The following is an 11766-nucleotide window of genomic DNA, read 5'->3' as shown; positions in this document are numbered from 1 at the left end:
ACCTCCGACCTACATGAAAAAACTCAAATTAATTTAATGATCATATTATTCAAATTTATTGGGACCATACTAATATTTATGATCATGCTCCTCATAAATATTATATTTACCAAAAATTACCAATATAATTAAATAATGACAACACTCAAATGTATTAAATATCAAATAATGACAACACTCAAATGTATTAAATATCAATAGCACCCAATCTATATAATCACATTTTTCAAAAATATTATATCTTCTAAAATGTATTAAATATCAATAGCTCGTAGACTTCATGCCCGGACTTCATGCCCTTGCACTTCATGCCCTTGCTGGGCTGTGGTGCTCGCAGGTCTGGACCTCCATAAAAAAAAATTACCGTTAAAATTTAATTTAAATGTTATAAAACTATAATCCTTAATAATAAATATGTAACATAATAAGATAATAAATATCAAAATCAATTTAAAAATACTAATTAAAAGGCGCCAAATAACATTAGAAATTTATATACAATACAATGCTACTATTCAAATTCAAAAATATGCCATTCCTCCCCTCCTTCATGGTATCTTGCAGGCTATCCCGAATTCCAATCCTTTCCTGTGATTTATCTCTGCTACTAAATTATCGGAAGATGTCTTACCTTTGTGCAGTATCCCAATGCAATGTAATCACAAGAGAAGGGAATAAATAGGAATGGAACAGCATTTGGGGATTGAATGACAGTAAAGAATTGAATACATTGCAATTTGCAATTTGAGAGTGGAAAGAAGAAAATGGCATTTTATGGTTGTCCTGCTGCTGATTCCTCCCCTGCTAGGGGAAGATGGTTAAATTCTTCTTCTGCTTCTGCTCTTGCAGCCAAAAAGTTAAGAGCTTTGACACAGAACCAGTGGGAGAAGGAGCCTCAGATTGAAGCCCAAAAGCTTCCTCCTAGGCCTTTGAAAACAGGCAGGAGAATGTCTATGGTTAATAATCCAGGGTCCAAAATGCCAGGTATGGGCAAGCCTGCTGAAAAACTCACAGACAAGGGTCGCCGCAGACATTCAGATGTCTCTGGGAAAACATCTGCAATGGGGAAACCTTTTGGCCACTGTAATGGCAATCCTAAATCTAGGTTCTGCACTAATCCCTTACCCAGTTTATGTTTTCCTATTTCACAGCCTGAATCAGAAGATTGGAGTAGTGAAGTAAGCACAAGGGGCAAACAGGGGAATGCCTCTGAGATCGTGCCTATTTGTGGAGAAGATACAGAGAGGATAATGGTTTATGTGAGAGTGAGGCCACTATCAAAGAAAGAAGAGGAAGCAGGTGCCCGAAACTGTGTTTGTGTTGCCAACAACAAGGATCTCTTCTTGAAGGACTTTGTTAATGACAATGACTATTTGAGATTGAAGAGGGATGGTGATCGGCAATACACATTTGATGCAGTTTTCGATCCCTCTGTGGACCAGAAACAGGTCTATGACACAAGGTATGTATATAACTTCGGTTTCTTTTTTCTTTTTTCTGAAGTGCTTTTGAGCACAATTTCTTAGCATGTTATAGAAGTTCTATTGTCTGAGTGTGGCATATGATTGACTGGGAAAACATTGAATTTGTCCAGCACTGCGGAGCTTGTTGATTGTGTTCTGCAAGGAAGAAATGCCTCTGTGTTGTGCTATGGAGCAACAGGGGCAGGGAAAACCCACACTATGCTTGGAACAGAGAGGAATCCAGGTGTTATGGTTCTTGCCATAAAAGATCTCTTTGCAAAGCTTCAACAGTTGAGCTTTAATGGTGAACATGTTGTTTCAATCTCTTATCTTGAGGTCTACAATGAAGCAGTGAAGGATCTCCTGTCACCTGGCAAGCCTCTTGTTCTCAGAGAGGATAAACAGGTATGTTGTAAACCTCTCCCAATATGTCTGTTTGAGGCTGAGCTGAGCATTCTTCTGATACTTGGGTAACTGATCTTTGCCCCTCTTCTTCCTTCAGGGGAATGTCTCTTCAGGGATAACCCAACACCATACGAGTACAGTTCATGAGGTATGTTTAGAACTCTTCAAAATCATAACTCATCTTAATTCTGATTACCAAGGAGTTATAAGGAGCACTGCAAATTGGTGTTTCACAGGTGATGATCTTGCTCTATAGAGGCAACCATAACCGAATAACAGAGGCCACTCGACTCAATGAGACCTCATCACGATCCCATGCTATCCTGCAGGTTTGCACTTCACACTCTTAAACTTAAACTTAATGGGACTGCTAAGTTAACACTGCAATTCTCCATTACCTAATACCAAGCAAGGATTGCACTTACACAGTTCATAACTTCATGTTGTAGGTTGCGGTGGAATACAGACTAAAGGAGGGATCAACCACTGTTACTCGTTCAGGTAAATTATCTCTTGTAGATTTGGCTGGATCTGAGAGATCTACTGCCACAGATCAACGGACGCTGAGATCTGTGGAAGGGGCCAATATAAATAAATCCCTTTTGGCCCTCAGTAGCTGCATTAAGGCTCTGGTGGAAGGCAAAAGTCACATTCCATATAGAGCTTCTAAACTTACACAGCTTCTCAAGGTAGGAATGCCATTATTCATACCCTCAAGGACCTAGGTTTCTTAGCACTGTTATGCAAGTAAAGTCTGAAATTTCTAATGGTGGTTTGGGCAAATTTGTTTTATAATAACTCAGAGAGATCTTACTGGGTGATTGCAGGATTCGTTGGGTGGAGCTTGCCACACAACTATGATTGCAAACATCAGTCCTAGCAATACATCTTATTCAGAAACACAGAATACTCTTCATTGGGCAAACCGAGCAAAGGAAATTCGAACAAGGGTAAGTTGTGGCCAGGCTTTATTCAATCTGTGTACTAATTTAGGGTAGTTTGGAAGTGCTCAAGAAAGAGGTCTTTAATGGAAAATTACCTCAATGATGTTACAGGCTTGCATTGCAAATGAAGAGTTAGAGATACCCGATTTCCAAATTGAACAGAACAAGCAGCTGCAAAAGGAGAATGAGCAATTAAAATTGCACATTGCGGAATTGAAACAAAGCCTACTTGCTGTGGAAGGCCAAACACCTGGTTCCACTCCATCTCTGCCCTGCCAATCTCCACTTGTTTCTTCTCCTTTAACTCCACCTGCTACTGTCCAATTGAGTAGCAGCTTCCAAGCATTGAAAGAGGACTCTGAAACTATGAAAACAGAGTACAATACCTTCACCAAGCACAGAAAGGATATCATCCGGAAGCTTTATGCAGATTATTCTGTCTCTGAAACAGTGAGTCTCCAGCAACCAAGCAGGACGCCTAATTCAGCCTCCCAAAGTGATTATGGCCACCCTCATTCAAAACCCCATCAATGGCCACCCAGACCTCCTCGACTCTCGGATGTGGGGAGGAGGCCAGCCAGGCCACGATTCTCAGATGTGGGGATGAATGCCCAATCTCCATCTCGTATCTCGTCATCGCCTGGATCAGGGCAAAAGCGCCCCCGCCCCTTTGGGGTTATCACCAACTGCAGTGCAGGGGGCAGAATGGAAACCACTGATTAAACAATTCTGTAATTTGAGGTCTGCCTAAACATGAAAATTCATGGAGATGTACTGTGCAAGGATGAGACTGAATCTTCATAAATGTTGACAACGAAAATTTTCAATAAGGTGATACTAACACAGATAAATTGGAAATGTGTATTATTTACTAGCACTTGCACTTATACATACTAATTATACATACTGAACTTACTGAACTTGCTATTGTGAGACCAAGTTTTTAAAATGTTGGATGAATTTTTAAAAATGTTGGAAATGTGTACTTATACATACTGAACTTGCTACTGTGAGATAAATTGGAGGCAAATTGTTTCTTTATTTATTTTTAGAATAGCAATCAAAGGAGAATGTAGGTTTTATGCAAAGGCTTACATTGTTGTAAATGCGAGGTTTTGTTTTTCAGTTTTACCAATATATTAATGATTAAATGTTTATTTTTAATTTTATTTTTTAATTAATTTTAGTAAATCAAAACTAATGTTTAATATTAAATCTTTAATTTTGATATTTATATTTAAAATTCAAAAGCTTGAACTAATTTCTTAATTTTTTTAATTTATGTTTTGTATTGCAATGTAAAGTTGAAAACTATTTTTAAAATAGAAAGTTGTGAGTCATCATCAATTTTCTAAAGTGCAAATTACAAAAAAATCTCTAAAATCTTGAAATGTTAAAAATCTAGTAAGTTTAAAAAAACTTGAAATACAAATTTCTGAAAGTGATTTTTAGTTACAAAGTGGACTCTACATCCTAAAATATACCTAGGCAGGGGGATACAAGATGATCTTTCTTGCCCCATACATCAGCGGGGTTAGGAGTAGGGTCCACGATTGAAGTTGTTGACATCCAAACAATTTATTCAATTGAAATTAATTGAAAGCAAACAATTCAAACGGACCTAAATGCAAGATGATAAAAGAATTGGATAAGATTTTTTCATCATTAAGATTTAAACTACCTTCGGATCTTGGAAAAGAAGAACCTCCAAATCTTGGAAAAGAATTAGGGTCTCCTTAAAAAAAGTAGTCTCTTGAGTTGGGTTATTTTTTTTTTATAGGGTATAGATATAGGTTTAGTTATCTGTTGTTATGGTTTTAGTAATATTCTATATTATGATCTTTAATGGCATGTTTGGTTGGCTAATATTTTTAGTAGTTTAGTTTGGACATCAATACAGACATTTATGTTTGTCTCATGGTTGGTTTGTTGTGTGCTTCTAGTTGTTTTGTGCTAGTGGTTGTTTTTTGATAGGTTTGTTGTAATGTTAATGTCTAGGATTAAGGCCCTTCCTTCATCGCTTAATAAAAAACATACATTAAAATACTTTTTACAATATGTTTGCATTTGTTTCCAATTTTCAGATGTATCTTACATCAAAAGTCTTTATTTATTTCTCTTAATTATAATTTGTTGTTTTAAAATTCTTTTGTAATTTCTTTCATAAATATAATTAAACTTCATTTTGTAGTCATAAACTATTTTATAATAAATTGAAAATACTTTTGCATATTAAAAACTTAATAACTTTTAAATATCATTACTAGTTAATCTATATATTTGCTAAAATGAAAGTCCCAATTCAAAAAAAATAAAAATAAATAAATTAATTAATTAATTAAATATAAAATCTTTAAAAACTATCTTGGCAAAAAATACTTTCAATCACATATAAATGACACCACTTCTTTTAAAATTCTAAGTGGTTCACAAAGGATTAAACAAATTCAAGCTTAACTGATTAACCACCTTCTTCTCATTTAATTTTAATATTAAAAAGAAGATGTGATCTACATATTAAATTTTTAACAGTATATTTTAATTAATAATAATTTTAAATCTTCAATATTTTTAAATACTTAAAAAAGTAATAATTAATTTTTAGTCGATAGGCTCTTTGTGTTGGCTTTTGCTCGTCAAAGTGTCAGCCTTCTAGCAAGGTGCATTTTTCCGACATGTTTTCGGCGAGTATTTACATCTTCTTCCATGTCGTTTGCTTGATAGTCGATGACAAGATAGCTACAACCACATTGTCTTCTCCTTTTTTCGAGAGGAACGTGGTGGTAAGGTCATATAGCACCTACCACATCCTGTATTGATGGTTTTGATGGTCATGGGAAGAGTCTGCATTAAATGCGGTTAAAGACTTGGCTATTTTGAGGGACGTTTCATGTACTTGGGCAGTGTGTCTGTCGGTTCTATCATTGCGAACATCATACCATCATTTATTTTGGGTTTCCATTCTCTGCATTTTATCTTTCTTGTGTTTGCATTCGTAGTTCATAATTAATTTTGGGTTTTCATTTTCTAGATACTATTATCATTTTCATGGTGTGTGCGATTCTTTGGGCTTTTGGTGGGTTTTGCTAGAATGGTGATTCTCGGCTCTATTTGGTTTAAGCGTCTGTTTGTGCAAAAGGGAGGTAATTGATTTTAGCTGCCGATTTCAAGTACCTTTTCAATTTAAAATTCTACACTTATATTCTCTATATTTTTCATGTGTGTGTTTTACCATTCATTTCCAACTTCCACTATGTGCATCTGTTGCAGGTCATTTATGTTTCTTAATATAGGGTTTTGAGAGATATAGCTATGGTTTTTTATTTTCTTAATTGCGCTCGCAGTTGATGAAAGGACAATTCAACTTCTATGCATTTTTAGTTAATGAAAGGAAATTTCATGCTCTCTACCTTGTTATTTTTTTTCTTTTGATTAGTCGCAGTTAATGGAAGGACATTTCAGGTTCTATGCATTTTTACTTAATGAAATGAATTTTTCAGGTTTTATGAATTTTTTAGTTAATGGGAGGAAGTTTCATGTTCTTTGCCTTGTTTTTTATTTTCTTGATTGCAGTTGTAGTTAATGGAAGGACATTTTAGATTCTGTGTGTTTTTAGCTAATGAGTGAGCTCTACGTTTTGATTGTTTTTTATGAACGTGCATTTTGAATTCTTTGTGTCTGTTGGTTAATGTAGGGTTTCGAGATATATAGCTATGGTTATTTATTTTCTTAATTGCACTTGTAGTTAATGAAAGGACATTTCAAGTTCTATGCATTTATAGTTAATGAAAGGACATTTCAGGTTCTATGCATTTGTAGTTAATGAAAGGAAATTTCAGCTTCTCTATGTTTTTAGGGTTTTAGGATTCCTCTGTTTGCATATGTGCGAGCTATATATTTTGATTTTGATTGTTTTTATGAACCTGCGTTTGCGATTCTCTATGTGTGTTTTATCGTTCATTTCTAACTTCCACTATGTGCATCTATTGCAGGTCATTTTTGTTTCTTAAAGTAGGGTTTCGAGATTTATAGCTATGATTTTTATTTTTAATTGTGCTCGCAGTTAATGAAAGTACATTTTAGGTTCTATGCATTTTTAGTTAATGAAAGGAAATTTCATATTCTCTGTCCTGATATTTTTTTTCTTTTGAGTAGTTGTAGTTAATGGAAGGACATTTCAAGTTCTATGTGTTTTTACTTAATGAAAGGAATTTTTAGGTTCTATGCATTTTTAGTTAATGAAAGGAAATTTTAGGTTCTCTGCCTTATTATTTATTTTCTTAATTGTAGTCGTAGTTAATGGAAGGACATTTTAGATTATGAGCATTTTTAGTTAATGAGTGGGTCTATGTTTTGATTGTTTTTTATGAACGTACATTTTTTATTCTCTGCATGTGTTGCTTAATGTAAGGTTTCGAGATATATAGCTATGGTTATTTATTTTCTTAATTGCACTCACAGTTAATGAAAGGACATTTCAGGTTCTATGTGTTTTTAGTTAATGAAAGGTGTAGACGTATAAATGTGACCACTTTCTTAAATAAATATTTAATATTTATTTTAACCCCATTCCTCTTATTAATTAAATTCTATTTAATTAATTTATTCATTTTCATCTATATGATTAAATAAATTACTCAATTCATTTAATTAAATTCACCTAAACCTTTTCTAGCCTTTAATTAAATAAACCACTTTATTTAATTAATTCCCCTTTTTAATTAAATTTAGATTTAATTAAATTAATCCTTGCAAATAAATAAATCTAATTTATTTATTAAATCCCCCCACTTGTATTTATTCAAGTTGCATCTATTTTAGTTGAAATAAAGTAATTTTATTTTAATTAAAATCCTTTTCCCTCATCCACTTGCATTTTCCTACATCTCCCACTTGCCTCCTAAACCCCTTCTAGATTCTTCTAATCACTTACATTTTAGCCTAATTCATCTCCTAATTATTGTCACATTCCTAAGCAAAGAGAAGTCACTTCTCAAAGCCTCCAAAGTCTTTGAAATGCATTAAAGGTTTTATGTCTTCAACAATTTAACCCTCAAAGTCTTCCTAGCCATTAATGGTTAACTCAACCTTCTTGCATGGTTAGAGACTTTCTCTCTAATTTAACCCTCATATAACCCAAAGGTCTCATCAAGCATTCATGGCTTTAACCTTGGTTATCCTATTAAGCCTTGCACAAGAGTTTACCCCTTGGGTAAAAGCTTTATCCATTGGATAACCCTAACTGAACCTTAACCCTTACCTCCTAGGGTAACCTTCATGTCTTTTTAGGCATTTAATGCTTCTTGCATCTCCTCTCAAGCAACCTCTTGTTGACAATTGTCACCATTTCATTGATGAGAATTGTAAACATGGATTGATTAACTTTCAATCCTAGCCCTTGTTAAGATTATTCAATCTTAAGCATCCATTTCCCTATTTTCCCTATAAATAGAGCTCTCATTCCTCATTTTTCATATCAACAATCTTTCATGCATCTACATTATAGTCTAATTTACTAAGCATATTAGCCTATCGTTATTAACTCATCATAATAGCATTTAGAAGCATTTTTAATATCATAGAATATTCATGTTAGGATAGTATATCATGCTAGGATAATTGGCTAATCTTTTATCATATCGTCATCTTTATACTAGCTTAATCATCATAGTTTCAATATCAATACATCATAGAATGCATGTATGCATATAAATCAAACATCACTCGTTCTTGGAGTTGTCATTCCTAAGTCACTTGCTCAATGATCTGAGAGCAAAACATTGACTTTAGGGATCTTGTGAGATAGAGAACAATGGGTCACCCCTTGGGAAGTTCAACTGATTGAATCAGTTCATATACTTGCACCAAGAGTCTCATTTGTGTGTGGGTCTTTTGTATTCGAGTTGTTCATTTTCGTCACCACATTTTCTTGCATACATTTTTGGCGCCCACCATGGGGAACATCCCCATAAATAGCATCCTTTTTTTGTGCAGGACAAGGATTACAAGCATGCTGGAATACCCTTTTAGCGCATTTGGAGTATATTTTAGTGCATATGTGGCAAATAGTAGCGCTTTCATCACATTGTTTAGTGTATAGGAGCCTTCTTATAGCGCTTTGGAGCTTATTTTTAGTGCATAACAGTTTGTTTTTTCTTACACATAGAAGTATCAGTGTAGTGCATTAGGAAATCAGAGTAGTGCGTAGGATTCATCAGCGTACCTTTCTGTAGCGCATGTGTGCAGAAGTTCAACGCATAACTCTAACAAAGAAAAGGGATAGTTTGTAACAGAGTTAGAAAATTGGGCTTGTGTGAGCCCACCTAAGGTTTTAATTTTATTCACTTTCTTTTATTGCAGGTTACTAATCATTTCTTACAAATTGGAGGAGTTAGATGTAGGAATTTGATTGTTTTTTTTCCTAGCTTTTCAAGTTGGTTTAAAAAGAACTCATTTCCCGTTGGTTAAAAAGAACCTCATCATTTATTTGGTGCTTAAAACAAGACCTTACTTTCTATTTTGCAAAAGGTTTTTGAATAAAGGGGTAAAAAATTTATTAATAATCAGAATCCAACATTACAAAAGAAAACCAGAGCCCCAAAGCTCCAAAAGAGACCAAAAATCCTGACCAAAGATCAACCAGCTTCATAACTATCCATATCCTCAACAAATATATTATGCAAGTCCTAACAGTAATCCGGGGGGATATGCTCCCAACCCTTAACTTTCCATTCATCACCATTTCCCAAGGCCCACTAAGCCAAGCAATTAGCTACCCTATTTCATTCCCAAGGAATGTGGATGAAGGACACCTTCTCCATCATAGCACTAGTTTGCAAAATCTGGTGAACAATCCTTGCCAACTACCAATTAATCCCACTCACCTTCTTCTCATTCAACAGGTTAACAATAATCTACGAATCCGACTCACAAATAACCGTATGCCATCCCAACTCAAAAGCATGCTCTAGGGCATACACAATTTATAATCCCTCCATAAAATTATTACACTGTCGCCCTTTATGAACTGAAAAGAAGAAAACCACAACCCCCGAACAATCCCTACCAACCCCCCCAATCCTAGCAGGGCTCGGATTACCCCAAGAGGAGCCATCGGTGTTAATATTGATGAAATCATCCTGAGGGGGCAACCAACTTCCGTCCCTTTGGACCTTCTACTTAGCATGTCTACCTCTCCTAGCACAAGCTGAGACAAGAGACATCTCCTGTAAACCCAACCTACTCACAATATCAGCCTCTCCTCTATCAAGAAGAAAATTTACGTCACATTTAATTTCCATCGTCTCCTAGTTCATGCCAATGATTCTATTCCATACTTGTTGAACTAATAGTTTGATATCCCTAAAGATCATCCCATTCCTCTCTAACCAAATCCGCCACAGTATAAAATTGGGCCCAATGTGCCAGACAGTTTGGAGAAAAGAGGACAAAATAGGAGGCCTGCCCAAACTGCTCTAAAAATCCACCAAAGAATCCGCGTGAACACAGGGGTGCTTCCACACCCCCCACCAGTAATGTCAAAGAAACAAAGAGAAAAGACATCTGAAGAACAGGTGAGAGGAATCCTCCTCTCCATTACCACACAAAACACAGATGGAAGGCCCATGGAACCCACGCTTGCGAGTATTGTCTCAGGTGAGACACCTATTCCAAGCCAAAGTCCAAGAAAAACAGTTACACTTCGTCCAAGAGAAATTATTCCAAACATATTTCCACCAGTGCACGTCCCTCCCCTCCAAGCGATGGAACAACATCTCCTGGTACCCATTGGCAATAGTAAAAACACCCTTAGGATTCGGGGACCAAGCAAGTCTATCCCTATCCTTAAGGGAACTACATTGTCTACTAGCCAAATACCATAAAGCTCATTGCAATCTTCCTCCATATCAACAACCGACCATTTAGTAGGAACCTTCCACCACACCATCTCCAGTTGCCCATACCTATAACCAGGCTTAAAGTCACTCACTCTAGACCACCCTACCTCCAGGAACCTCTGGCAAACATTCACTAAATTAGAAAACTGATCAATAATGGGCGGATAGCCATCCCAAGAATCAAACCAAAAAATAACCTCTTCTCCCTTCTTACAAATCCAAAATAGACCTTCTTTTATCAGTGTAGCCCCTTTCTTGAAAAAAAAAAATTATAATGTGTAAGCCCCAACCATATGTGAGTCTACTCTTACTCCACGAACTTATTTCAAGGTAAAAACAAGAACTTGCTAGCGTCATTGGAATTTGGCATAATTAGGTTCTCTCTTGAAATGTCTTAAATGCCATTATAAATGAAGATTACTACAAATGTTTTTTTTTTAATTTCTAAACATTGGTAGTTGATATTATTGTAGGTAAACTCTAATTTACAAAAAGGAATTTGTAGAAAAAACAATCAAAATTTTAGTACAATGATGATGATTGGCCAAAACTTAACGGAATAATGGAAATTCAAGAGCTTTAGGTTAAATTCATTGAAGCCCACAATCTGTTTGTCAGTCCTATTGTTGGCATCTCTAAAACTAATCTCTCTTTTAGAGAATGTTGTAGATTTTTTTACCTAATATCAAGAATTCTTTCAACAATGTAAAGTTCCACATTGTTGTCATCAAGGTTTAAATTGTCAACATCATCATTCATTTTATAGGTAATTTACATTTTTCCAACCTTTGACAAAATTGAAGGGTTAAGTAGAAAATCATGAAATTCAAGACTACCATTACCAAACCATAACTATTATTACTTAAATATACTCTTTTTAACACAAGTCATAAAATTCTCGATCCTAATCTATCGAGAGTTTTTTGCAAGATGTAGGGATTCAAATGACGATTGTTGGGATTTATAGTGACAAAATCATTATCAAATTAATGAAATGCTTTATGTCTATCAAATTATATATCATAAACATTACCTAACACCATCACTAGTTGTTAA

At 35.0% G+C, this 11766-nt stretch overlaps 1 protein-coding gene across 1 annotated transcript; it reads left to right on the top strand.

The window, feature by feature from the left end:
- Nucleotides 1-608: 608 nt before the first annotated feature.
- LOC131055389 (kinesin-like protein KIN-8A) lies at nt 609-3718 on the top strand. The gene is made up of 7 exons (XM_057989846.2): nt 609-1462; nt 1595-1868; nt 1966-2016; nt 2105-2197; nt 2318-2557; nt 2696-2818; nt 2924-3718. The coding sequence occupies exons 1-7, from the start codon at nt 765-767 to the stop codon at nt 3533-3535; spliced, it is 2091 nt and encodes a 696-aa protein (XP_057845829.2). The 5' UTR covers nt 609-764; the 3' UTR covers nt 3536-3718.
- The last annotated feature ends 8048 nt before the right edge of the window (nt 3719-11766 follow it).

The sequence above is a fragment of the Cryptomeria japonica genome, chromosome 8, assembly GCF_030272615.1.
Source record: "Cryptomeria japonica chromosome 8, Sugi_1.0, whole genome shotgun sequence".
In the NCBI taxonomy this organism is placed as follows: domain Eukaryota; kingdom Viridiplantae; phylum Streptophyta; class Pinopsida; order Cupressales; family Cupressaceae; genus Cryptomeria; species Cryptomeria japonica.
The sequence above is the reverse complement of the archived record's forward strand: the minus strand, read 5'-3'. Positions and strand labels throughout refer to the sequence as shown.